Below are 13,227 nucleotides of genomic sequence, written 5' to 3'. Positions count from 1 at the left end.
CCCTCGACTAAGAATGTACCTATAAAAACAAACAAAACCTTCCTCCCGAGAATCTCCTTGACTAAGGACGTACCTATAAAACAAATAAGGCTTCCCTGCCAAGGACTCCCTTGAATAAAGATGTGCCTATAAAAATAATAAGGTTTTCCTATCAAGGACTCCATTGGCTAAGGATGTGCCAATAAAAATAAATATTTTTTCTCCCAAGGATCCCTTGACTAAGGAGATACCTATAAAAACAAATAAGGTTTTCCTATCGAGGATCCCTTCATCTAAGGATGTGCCTAAAAAAGAAAACAAGGTTTCCCAGTTGAATACATTGGAGAAATTTGGTATTATTCTATAAAAGAAAACACCTCTAGTTGTCATCCCTATTCCATGATTGTCCAACATAAATCTTTATAAATAGAAATAAGTACAACACTCATAAATTATTGAAAGGAATGCTTTTGGATTCAACACTCTACACTATATATTAATTATTTATATCCAACACATCTTTTCTCTTTCAATTACTTTAATAAAAGTATTTAATTGAGTTGTGTTTAATGCATTGAGATAACCAAATTAGTAGAAATTATGTTGTTTGCAAAATATGATTTGAAGCATGACTAAAAAAGTATTACATTTAGTTATGTACAGGATCCTTATATTAAAGTCTTATCTCAGATATTGAAATGTGTTATGATGTATACCAAATGTAATTTTGTTGTGAATAGACAAAGCTACAACAACATAATAATAGCTTGTGAGGTTATTTCTATGGATAGTAGACAATGTATGAAAGAGTAGATGATTATTAAGTGTAATTTAAAAAAGGCATTTGACAAACTGAAATGGCCTCACCATATATACACTTAAAGTGATTAAGTATCCTCATCATTTATCAATTTGGGCTCTCATTTTATAACAACCACCAATAGCTATGTGTGTCATCTATAATGAAAAGGTTTTAAAATAGTTAACTTCACAAGACACCTAACAAAGTCACTCTTTATTATCGTACCTTTTCATTATTTGTCTAGAAATATAGTCTTAAGTTATTGAGCCAAAGGTAGTAGACTAAGGGTAATAGAAACCTATTCAACTTTTCAAAAAAGATGCTTAACTTTTTCATCTTGTATTTATTGATAATATTGTATTGTTTATGGATGGTAACATACAAGTATAAATTATCAAAGCTTGTATTGATATGTTTTGTGCTAACTCGAGTCAATTAGTTTACAAAAAAAAAATATTCATCTTTATTTTTCTAAGAACATTGAATAAAGAGTAAAAACTCAAACTACTAACTTATTAAAATATGAAGGAATTGAAAATTTGGAAGAAAAAAAATACTTAACAACCTGCAATATTATAATAGGGTTAATAAAGAAAGAGTTATATCAAGATTATGATTATTAAAATTGACTTACTTGACCCAACTTGAAAGGCTAAGGGATGAGAAGTGGGACAACATAATTTATTTTTTTATGGGGTTACATTGTTATTGGTTGAGTCAAATTGACATTTTCTTAAATATATATATATACATTTCAAAAGGAAAAAAAAAAAAAAACATAGTGTTTGCACATAAAAAAGTTGGATTGACCTGTCATTGTTCCATATGTCAAGTTGGGTTTGAGTTTTTAAAAATGATTCCATCAAAAAATTAAGTTGGATATGAACAATAATAAGCTTGATCCAACATGACTTCATGATCACCGTTAAGTGACACATTTTTTTTTTCACTACACTCTCACAATTTTTTCTCATTTTATTTATTATTTTTATTTATTATATAATAGTAACAACTTACTATCTAATTTGATAAAAAAAAACTATTTTTCATAAGAAGATGAAAAAATATCCATAAAACTTTATTAATTTTAAAAATCAACAAATAATTGTTTTCTCAAAATTAATCTCAACATAGTTTCACAATAATTTCAACAAACACAAATTCTTTGAAAAAAATCAAGCGAATTTAAATTTTCTTTGTGTTAAATATATCTTTTTTATATTAAAAAGAATTTACTTTATTGGTGTTGAGGATCTTTAATGTAGATTAATCATTATTTTTAATAAGAAATACTTTACTTCAATATTAATTAAAAAAACATGTTTTCTTATGTCAATCATATCGAGTATGGTGGCAGAGTGGCGCGGCATGATTTTTAACTTTTTATGTAGTCTTGACTTAAGGACGAGTAATGTCTCTTTCAACAGAAACAAACAAATGCAAAATGGAAAGATCGCTATTACGCTTTTTCCTCCCATTAGCGAAAGTTTCTCTTTAAACAGGCTTATTGACAATGCAGGACCGGTGTTTGATGAAGTGGATCACACATCCCAGGGCCAGCCCTGGCTTTTTCCAGTTCAAAATATTTAATGATCCCTAAGTCTACGTTCTAAAAGCCCATGATTTAAGCATAGGTACAATCATCCACACGTTGGACCCTTTTCACACCCTATGCTTCCCTTGCCCTTGGTGTTTTTTCACACATCATCCTTATGCTTCTCTTGCGTAATAATAAGGGAATTCATTTCTAAAAAGAGTATGTCAAGTATTATACTATTATATCCATTCACACCACAATAACTTCTCGTACTCTTTTTTATATGATTTTTTTAATGTAGATTATACTTAATAAATATTAATGATTTTGTCACATCATTTTACTCGTTAATGTAAAGTGATGATAAAGTGCAAATTTATATATTAAACTCTTCAGACATAGACCTATATATATACACACAAATCAATTTGGGTTCGGTAAAACAGGATAATTTGTCGTGATAATAATCATTTACATCGTGAAAAGAATCCAAGATGAAGAAACACTGGAGCAGAACCTTAGAGTAAAGACAACGTAACCAATCTCGTTAGAAGAAAATTAGAAAATACGGAGCACTACAGAATTACTTTTCGATTTTTCTAGCCAAATTGAAAAGTTGAAAACCATATAGTCAAAGTGAGTTGGTCCACAGTGCCCACATCATTCATTAGACTTAAATATTGTACTATAGAAAATGTTTTCCAAATCGTCGCTGACTCTCATCTCCTCTGCGAGAGGTAATGTGAACCAACCTGTCTGTCAGCAACTCATAAAGTTAATTAATTAACTTTGTTCCCTCTTTGAAAATGCTTAACACCTCCTTCACTTCATTCTCTATGCAGAAGCACTATTACAAACTACCACATTCAATGTCTTAGACAAAGTTTAGAAACAAAGTGACCATTGACCATTTGTCCTACAACCCAAAGCCAAAGTTAGAATTTTTGAAACAAAAGCTCACATGGGGGCCTCTCTTTCGTCTTAGTTTTGGAGAATTTTCACTCCAAATTTGGAAATGAATTTCCTTAATCTTTTCCTTCCTCTGTGTCTATTGGTTTTGGTTGCATTTTCCATTCCACAGATGGTTCATGGAAATGCAGAGCTAAGAGCTCTCATGGACTTGAAATCCTCTCTGGACCCAGAAGACAAGTTCCTTGGCTCATGGACCCGTGATGGTGATCCATGCAGTGGTTCATTCTTGGGGGTTGAGTGCAACGAGCACAACAAAGTGGCTAATATATCATTGCCAGGAAGGGGTCTTTCTGGTCGTGTCTCTCCAGCTGTGGCTGAACTCAAATGTTTGTCAGGTTTATTCTTGCATTACAACAATCTCTCTGGAGACATACCCAGAGAGATTGCAAATCTTAAAGAATTGTTGGATCTCTATCTCAATTTTAATAATCTATCTGGAACCATTCCTCCTGGTATTGGGAACATGACTAGCCTCCAAGGTTAGCATATAGTTTCGTGCTAGTTTATTCTCAATTGTCTACACTGATTTTGTTTTTACCTAGTAAGCTGTTTTGCGTTTAAATTTATGTCGGTGGAGAATATATCTTAATTCTAGTTGTATAACTTGGATACAATCACGACTGAAATTGACTTTAAAAAAACAGGGGGTGGAAACTTCATTACTTAATCTTAAATTCCATGAATTGCATCTTGTTGAAGACTTTTAAAGGGGGAAAATGAATTGAATTGATTTAAATTATGTAAATAATTTGCCAAACACTGTTAGTTAAGTTCTGTTTGTTAATCCATTTCCTTTGTTCTTTATACTTTTAGTGCTGCAGTTAGGCTATAACCAGTTAGAGGGGAACATACCTGAGCAACTGGGTTTGTTGAAGCAGCTTAATGCTGTTGCTTTGCAGCACAACAAATTAACTGGTCAAATTCCTCTCAGCTTGGGTAACTTGGAGAAGCTAAGGAGGCTAAATTTGAGCTACAACAAATTCAATGGCATCATCCCTGCAACACTAGCTGATATTGCCAACTTGGAAGTTCTAGATGTGCGAAACAATTCTCTTTTGGGGACTGTTCCTTCTGGTATGGCTCTATCCTTTTTTCATTGCAACAAAATTCACCTGCTTTTGTACTTTTTGGACGTATTCTAATTAATGCTTTTGAAATGAAAATGAAGCATTGAAGAGATTAAAAGAAGGGTTCCAAGGTGCAAACAACCGAGATCTTTGTGGAGAGGGGTTTTCTAATTTGAAAGCTTGTAACAAAGATAAAACATTTGACGTTAGTCAGATTAGTGCCCCAAATATATCCATAAACAGAAATCATCCAATAACTTTCCCGAAGCCTGAAAATACGTTGCATTGTAACCAGACCCTTTGCTCAAAATCAAGAGGGTTTCTTCATGTTATCATTGCAGCAAGTGTTACAACCACTACTATCACATTGATTGGTTTTGGAACTTTCATATTTGTCATATATCGCCGTCAAAGGCAGAGGGTTAGGAACACATCAGATTATTCTGAAGGCCAACTTAGTCCTTACCAATACCAGCCTAAAGAGTTCTACAGAAGTTCGTCTCCACTTGTTAATCTTGAGTATTTGTATAATGATTGGGATTCACTTGATGGTCAAAATGCCAGTGGATTATCCCATGAATATTTGAACCGTTTTAGATTTAATATTGATGAGATTGAATCAGCAACACAGCACCTTTCTGAGTCCAGCTTATTGGGTAAGAGCAAATTCTCCGCAGTTTATAAAGGAGTTCTCAGAGATGGTTCTCTTGTGGCTATTAGAAGCATTAGTGTGACTTACTGCAAAACCGAGGAAGTTGAATTTCTGAAGGGCTTGACCCTATTAACCTCACTGAGACATGAAAACATTGTTAAGATGAAAGGTTTCTGTTTCTCAAGAAGTAGAGGTGAGTGGTTTTTTGTCTATGACTTTGCCACCAAAGGTAATCTGTCACAATATCTGGACAAAGAAGATGGAAGTGACCATGTACTTGAATGGTCCAAGAGGGTTTCTATCATCAGGGGTATTGCAAAAGGTTAGTTTTTCTTACCCCCAATTTTGCCATAAATTATTTGGTGCTTCTAAACTGCATGATCTTTAACTAGTATCTATACATAACATGTAATTACTAATCAAGAGTTATTAATTTTTTTTTAAATTAAAAAACTTAAATGCATGTTACATAGTGATTGACTAAGACAATGAATACTTTATCATCTTAAATTATCTAATAATTTCTCCAGTTTTGCATGGAATGTTGGATAATATCTTTTTTTATAAATGTACAATGACAGTGATAGATGAGAACATAGAACTTAGTGCAAACTATTCAAATTCCTCACCATAAGCCAATTCCTTTATGACCAGGTATTTGTTATCTGCACAACAATGAAGCAAGCAAGCCTACAATAGTACACCAAAATATTTCAGTTGAAAAGGTTATTCTTGACCATGAATTTAACCCCTTGATCATGGATGCTGGCCTCCCCAAGCTTCTTGCGAATGATGTTGTTTTCTCAGCTCTTAAAGCGAGTGCTGCCATGGGATACCTGGCTCCTGAATATATCACTACTGGACGCTTCACAGAGAAGAGTGACATATATGCATTTGGGGTTATTGTTCTTCAACTTCTATCTGGAAAGACATTGATAGGGGGTTCAATCCGGGTGGCAGTTGAATCTTTCAGATTTGAAGATTTTGTTGACTCAAATCTGAAGGGAGATTATTCAAAATCCGAAGCTGCAATTCTTTCAAAGCTTGCAATTCTGTGCACCCATGAAGTGCCAGAGCAAAGGCCAACCATGGTGGAGGTGATTCAGGAGTTGACCATGTTTCCTGCTCATTCTTCATGATCTACCACTTTCTATGTGAATAATGAGACTTTTGAACATTTCCTAACATCTCGGCTCATCCTTGTCTTGCTCTTTGCGTAGTTGTAACATGTAACTTATCCATTGACAAATAATTGTAAATCTAAATCTAAGTGAAATCCTGTTTTGTTTATTCTATTTCTACACGATTAATAGCGTCGAAGGATGTCCATTACGCATTTACTATAAATCGTTAGATCGAAGGGCCTTCAAAGGTACCTACTTAACTTTAGATGATGAAATAAATTGTTAATAATCATATCATAACTCATGATTTATTTTTTAACACTGAAGGATAATCTTTTTATCAATTGGTCTTAAAATAAATTTTGTTACAAATAAACTACTTGCGACACCATGGCACTGCAGAGACAATAACTAACGATATTTTTACTTTAGAAATGTTAATACAATTTCTTAAAAATGATAACAACACATTATCTCATATTCTTTTGAACATATATTTTTTTAATTAGTTAAAATTTATTAAAAATTACAAAATTTAGTATCTCTCACTCTCTAATTAATGATCCTCAATCATGTTTTTATCGTTTCTAATAAATTTTAACTATTTTGTGATTTTTAATAAATTTTAATTAATGAAAAAATGTGACACGATATTACAATTAAGATGAATTTTAAATAATAAAAAATAATGTATTGAAAATAAAATATGAATAAATAATATATGCACAGATATTTTTATATTATTGTTTAATTACATATTTCTATATAATAAAATTTTTATTTTTTAAAAATTAATGTAATTAAAATAAAAATTACATTAAAAATAATTTTGATAATGTAAAAACTTACACTTATTATGCATGTTTATTAAGCTAAAAATATTAGGGGTGTATTCACATCCAGACCAAAAAGAGTAGCCCAGTCGCTGGCAGGTTGAGATCAGCGGGCTTAGGAGCGCTTCTGGGTTGAGATTAGATCAGCCCAATAACATTGATTATTTGGTATAGTTTCCCTCATTTTAACATGAAATGTTTTTCCGGACAAAAAATAAGAGTTAATCACTCATATATTGTCAGTGTAAAATTTTTTACACTGACAACCAATCATATCTTTTAATATATTTTATTTTATTCTTATTTAATTAAATAAATAAATGACATGATACTATTAAAAAATATTATTGGTTGCCAGTATAAAAAATTTTACACCAACAATGTATGAGTTATTAACTCAAAAACTAAACTGAAAGCCAACTATTCACCCGCTAACACATGATTCATGAAGCATTTCGGTTAAGTCAAACCCTAAAATTGATATTAAATGAGGTGATTTAAAATTGTCATTAATTTAGTAGGCTGTTAATTTTTTTACAGGAAATTACTCATATCATATAATTTAAAATAAAAAGGGACAATGGAATCAAATAAAAATCGTATAGACAAGCATAACATCTAGACTCCTTTATTAAACAACGGGTGACTTAGTTTGTTTGTCGGAGAGCAAACCAAAAATTTCCACTCATTATTCAAATACTTCGTTGCATGCATGCATGTAGTCAACAATTTTTGGATTAAACTTAAATATTTTTTTATCCATTAAAATTACAATAATAATATCAGAATTGGAAGGTAAGATTTTGTGCATTAAACCCTACCAATCTTAGTGGTATAACTTTAAATAATTTTATGCAACATTTTTTTTATTTCCTTCTAAACTTTTATATGGAAATAAAACAAAAAGGTAACAACCAATTTATGTCACCTATGCATAAAAAATATATTATAAAATATTTATAATTCATTTAAAATAATTTTAAAAGTATATTTGTCAAGTATACTCAATACTAAACCGCGTTGAACCTATTATACATTAGTTTGTTGGGAGAAATAGTCTTAAAATAATTCATTTGAAAGACAAAGTGGAAAAAGGGTAATACATACGCAAAAATATAAAATTTATTAATTTAAGAGTATAAAAATTATCTGAGAAGAAGAACTTCTAAGCATAAATAAAAATAATGTACCATGGGAAAAGCAAATTACAAAAGTATGCATGGTATATTTTGTTTCTCATGAGAATATATTTTTTTAATAATTAATTTGAGCGTTCTTCCTAAAAGAGAATGTAATTTATCATATATATTTTTGTACGATTATACATATTGAAATCTACAATTTTGGACTAATAATTCATATATGCATGTTTGGTTTGCTTGAAGCAAAATTTTTTTCACGTTTCTTTTTTTGCTTCCACCTAAAATTGATATCTAACATGGAGACAGAATGGACAATCATGTTTTAAGAGCTAATCCAAACATGCACTTGATGCTGATTCAGAGCAAAAGCGCGTAACCTTCCCGTGTTTGGTCAACCTTTTCAAATTTTCCTTTTACGACTTTTCTACACCTGTCAACACTCAAGATTGCCTCTTAATTAAGTCTTAACTAACTCGACTCTTACCTTATTAGAAAAATAGTTTAACTAACTTCAGTCTTCTCCCTTTGAATTAATTAGTTGATTGTTGTAATGGATTTCGTTAGTGATCCAATGAATGGTTAAGTATTTAAATCCAGATATATTTGAATAAATTTCTCCCTAAATATTTATATTTATAGAAAAAGAAAATGGAATGAAATAATTTAAAAAAAAATAATTTAAGTCGATAGATAGAAATTCTATGTTAATTTTTTTATAAACATAATTTTAACTTAATAAAAATTAAGTTAATTTAACCTCTATAAAAATTTATTTATTTTTCTTGATATGAATATTTATGGATAAATTTATCCAACCAAAATCTAACACATGTAAATGATGAAATAGAATATATTAATTAAAGTTTTCACTTAAAAATACATGCTTAATGACAAATCTAAGGACAAAAGCCTTGCCTCCACTGGCCTTTGACTCTTTATGAAATATATTATGATAAAATGTTTTTATTACGATAAGAATATGTTTGAAGAAACTATAAAAATTTAATTATTCTAATAACAATTAAATAAATAATTGATTTTTTTATAATTAAAATGAAATTTTGTTTATACAAGTTTGCTAAAAAATGATTTTAAGATGTTTAATTTTATTTGAATGCAAGAAAATGATCAGTTTTATGTGAAAAATAAAAATAAAAAATTTAAAAGAGAAAAAATATTAAAAATAATCATTTAAGTTTCAAGTTTTTAAGTTCATGAAAACAAGTCATTTTCAAAAGAAAAAATTGTTTACAAACTTCAGCAGGTTTTCCAAACATACAATTTATTTTACAAATAGTTTTTTTCCTAAAAAAAGATAGCTAAAAGTAGGTATCATAAGTTGTCCGAAACCTACTCTAAATATATGATTATATTGAGAGATTAATTTAAAGTTGTGTTTGATAAAATTAACTTATAAGAGTGGAAAATTTATAAATTATAAATTTTCATACAAAACAAATTTATTATAATTAAATTAACTTATAAACTAATTAAATGAGTTTATAAATTATTGAAATGACTAGTTAAACACACTTATATTTTATATTGTTGATACATTTTATAAATGAGAAACAGAATTTGACCTATAATAAAGGTCATCACCATAAATAAAAGAGAGGTCATATAAAAAGAAAGTTTGTTAATTCTCATAGAAAAAAATTTGTGAGAAAAGCTTATTAAATTTCCATAAAAAACATATAAAGTTTCTCAAATTTTGCTTAAAAAAATCTAATGCTGTAATAATGAACATTCATTGAAATGTCATGAACATGGGCATAGAAGGTATGTCGTATAGGGGTCGACTAGGCTAAAGTCTTGAGTCCATAACTGACCTGACCGAATAGGAAGCAGTTGCTTTAATTTACTACGATTATAAATGCGTAGGGCTACAATACATTCCCCGGTCACACAAAACACTTCCACGGCTGCTCTCTAGAATGTAATCATGCCTATACGTTTCTTCTAGATTATACTTAAATCAATCCACTGGCGGCCGACTAGGCCGAATACGAAACCCGCGGTCGACCAGGCCGAACACAGATACCCGAGGAGGGTCGCCGAATACCCGAGACCACCGACCAGTAGCAATCGGACCAGAACGTGTCGGTATGCTCGGCCAAACTCCATGTTTTCACCAGGATGATTACAGAGAGATTAATTAACATAATGCATAGGATTAGCCCCCTAATTTTTCGGGGCTCAGTCCCTAATCGAGGCCCAATAACAACCACTATATATAGGGCCCCAACGAGGTACGTATTTGATTTTTCAACTACCGCATTTATTACGCCAAGCACTGACTTGAGCGTCGGAGTGTCTTTGTAGGCACCCCCCACCTTGCTTCGGACTACCCAGATAAAGACGAGAAGATCGAGACCCGAGACGACCCATCACAATTAGGATAATTGGAGTGTGTATCCTAACACAAGAACATTTGGCGCCCACCGTGGGGCCGAAGAGACGTTTCAGCCCCTTTTAACTCTACCAACTGAGACCGAGACATGGTAGTTATGCGCAAAGGACAATCAACAACGACCCAACCGATTCCTAACATCAACGTTAACCCCGAAGACAATCCCGTCATGACCAACCAAGAGCGCTACCCGTACGGGATGCCTCAGACCCAACCGGAACCTGTATACAACAAGTCCAGCCAAGCACCAATCAAACTCAACCGAACTTCCAAGATGACTTGCGAGCACTTCGCGAGGAAATGGCAACCATCCAAAGGCAAAGAGAGGCCGACGCCCAAGAGCTGGCCGAGCTACGTTGGCAAAATGTTGAGCTCCGGAACCTGAACCAAACATACGTGCCGTCCACTCCCACACTCGCGGAAGAGTCGGCCTATCACGCCCCAACAGACCAGGTCACCCGAACTCCGGTCACATCTTGAATAGCCAACAAGGCCGACACCACCGTTCACTCCCTAAGGCATCATTTTTCCAGAAGAATAATGGAGGCAACCCTGCTGGACCATTGGAAGAGCATGCCGATCAAGAAGTATGACGGATCGTCCGACCCCGAGGAGCACTTGAATGTTTTCTTGACTAAAGCAACTCTCTCCACTCAAGACGACTCGACTTTGTGCCGAATATTCCCCACGTCTCTGAAAGGAAGGGTCTTGGGTTGGTTCACAAGGCTACCAAGCTCTTCCATCGACTCATTCAACGAATTGTCGTCCCAATTCTCTCTCCAGTTCGCGACGAGCAAGCCGTACAGGACGACCTCGTTAGCCTTAGCGGGGGTTCGTTAGGAGAAGAAAGAGAGTCTGAGGACTTTCATGGATCGGTTTAACAAGATCACTATGGAAATTGGCAACCTCAACCCTGCCGTGGCAATGGACCGGCTGAGCACGACACTCAGGCCCGGACCCTTCGTAAACAGCTTGTGCAAGAAACCGCCATTGGATATGAATGACCTCCGACGCCGAGCCGAAAAGTACATGCAAATGGAGGAGTTGGCGGAAACCCGAAATCAGGCCAGAGCCGAGGAGGGTTATAGCCGAAAAGAGCCCGGACGAGAACTGGTGAGAAAGACCAATGCCGAGCCCCTAAACACCCGCCCCCCAAGAGGACCCCGCTATACAGCATATACTCCCCTCAATGCAAGCAGGGCCAAAGTAATGGAGCAGGCTCTTGCGTCAGAAATCCTTGTGATGCCAAAAAGAGCGAACATGCCCCCTAGAGCCGACAAAGCAAAGAATTGCTGATTCCACCGAAACCGGGGGCACTCCACTGAAGAGTGTTCAGCACTGAAAGACAAGCTAGAAGACCTTATCAAATAGGGCCACCTCAGGAGCTTCGTCACCCCCCAAGACCATCATCCTAGGGAGAGAAGCCACCAGTCTCGCGAAGCTCGTCAGCCGAGAGACTGACGTCGGCGATCCCGTTCAGCCGAGAGGCAGGATCGGTCACGGCACTCCAGGAAAGACAATGACCGTCCGCGGAAGGTGATCAACACAATAGTCGGAGGCTTCACCGGGGGCGGATCCACCTCTTTCGCGCGAAAGTGACACCTCCGCGCCATCCGATCAGTGAACAGTGTTAATCAACCGAGACTACCGAGAATGCCACCTATAACCTTTCTGACCGGGATTTCCGGGGCGTCGATCCCATCCAAGATGACCCCATGGTGATTTCGGTTGAAATGCACAACTGCAATGTGAAGAAGACGTTGGTCGACCAGGGAAGCTCGGCCAATATCTTGTATTGGAACACTTTCGTACAGTTAGGGATCCCCGAAGAAAGCCTAGACCCGTATCACGAGCCGCTAGTGGGTTTCTCCGGCGAGAGAGTAATGACGAGAGGGTGTATTGACCTGTACACTCGTTTCAGATTCGACCAGAAGTCCTCCCGGGAGATCAAAATCTGATACATTATCGTGCATGGAAACACGTCGTACAACATCCTACTGGGATGACCCTTCATTAATTCCCTAGGGGCGATTGTCTCGACTCCCCACTTGTGCATGAAGTTTCCGTCGAGAGATGGACAAGTGATAACCGTACATGCCGACCAAAAAACGGCAAGAGAATGCTATCTCTCAAGCCTTAAAGTACAGCCATTGGCTGACCTCCCGAAGACGAAGGGTGTAAATGTAGTAAGGCAGCAGACATCGGAGGACATCGACCTCGATCCTCGGTTGGGTGAAGAAGAACGAATTGAGCCAGCCGAGGACCTCATGCCCTTTCAACTCGGCAGAACATCCGAACAAGTCACAAACATGGGATCTCAGTTGAACGAGACCGACTCGAGCCGAGTCAAGTGTGTAGTCAGGGATAACCGAGACCTCTTCGCGTGGGCAGCGTCGGACATGCCAGGAATTGATCCCAAATTCTTATGCCACCGACTAGCCGTATGCCGAGACGCGCGACCGGTCGCGCAAAAGAAAAGAAAAATGGGGGACGAGAAGAGAAAGGCTGCAAATGCCGAAGTAGAAAAGTTGTTACAAGCTAAGTTCATAAGGGAGGTCACGTACACGACTTGGCTAGCTAATGTGGTTCTGGTCAAAAAGCCGAACAAAAAATGGAGAATATGCACCGATTACACCGACCTCAACAAAGCCTGCCCCAAGGACGCCTACCCACTCCCTTGCATCGACCGGCTTGTCGATGGTGCGT

The 13,227-nt window shown here is 35.3% G+C and overlaps 1 protein-coding gene across 2 annotated transcripts; it reads left to right on the top strand.

Moving 5' to 3' along the window:
- Positions 1 to 2,947: 2,947 nt before the first annotated feature.
- On the top strand, positions 2,948 to 6,299 carry LOC109807528 (uncharacterized). Of its 2 annotated transcripts, XM_020370069.3 has the most exons (5): positions 2,948 to 3,055; positions 3,161 to 3,769; positions 4,104 to 4,364; positions 4,459 to 5,331; positions 5,664 to 6,299. In XM_020370069.3, exons 2-5 carry the CDS (start codon positions 3,334 to 3,336, stop codon positions 6,146 to 6,148), a joined length of 2,055 nt encoding a protein of 684 aa, XP_020225658.1. In that variant the 5' UTR covers positions 2,948 to 3,055; positions 3,161 to 3,333; the 3' UTR covers positions 6,149 to 6,299. The 2 variants fall into 2 exon arrangements, with proteins under 2 accessions (XP_020225658.1, XP_082931531.1); XM_083075405.1 differs by having other exon boundaries at positions 3,023 to 3,769.
- The last annotated feature ends 6,928 nt before the right edge of the window (positions 6,300 to 13,227 follow it).

The sequence above is a fragment of the Cajanus cajan genome, chromosome 5, assembly GCF_000230855.2.
Source record: "Cajanus cajan strain Asha chromosome 5, NIPB_CcT2T_4, whole genome shotgun sequence".
In the NCBI taxonomy this organism is placed as follows: domain Eukaryota; kingdom Viridiplantae; phylum Streptophyta; class Magnoliopsida; order Fabales; family Fabaceae; genus Cajanus; species Cajanus cajan.
The sequence above is the reverse complement of the archived record's forward strand: the minus strand, read 5'-3'. Positions and strand labels throughout refer to the sequence as shown.

Excerpts from the sequence above, each read along its gene's own strand:
- LOC109807528 (XM_020370069.3), top strand. The coding sequence starts at position 3,334 with ATGAATTTCCTTAATCTTTTCCTTCCTCTGTGTCTATTGGTTTTGGTT. Across the intron at positions 3,770-4,103 it reads GAACATGACTAGCCTCCAAG|TGCTGCAGTTAGGCTATAAC; the intron begins GTTAGCATATAG and ends TTATACTTTTAG. Across the intron at positions 5,332-5,663 it reads CATCAGGGGTATTGCAAAAG|GTATTTGTTATCTGCACAAC; the intron begins GTTAGTTTTTCT and ends CTTTATGACCAG.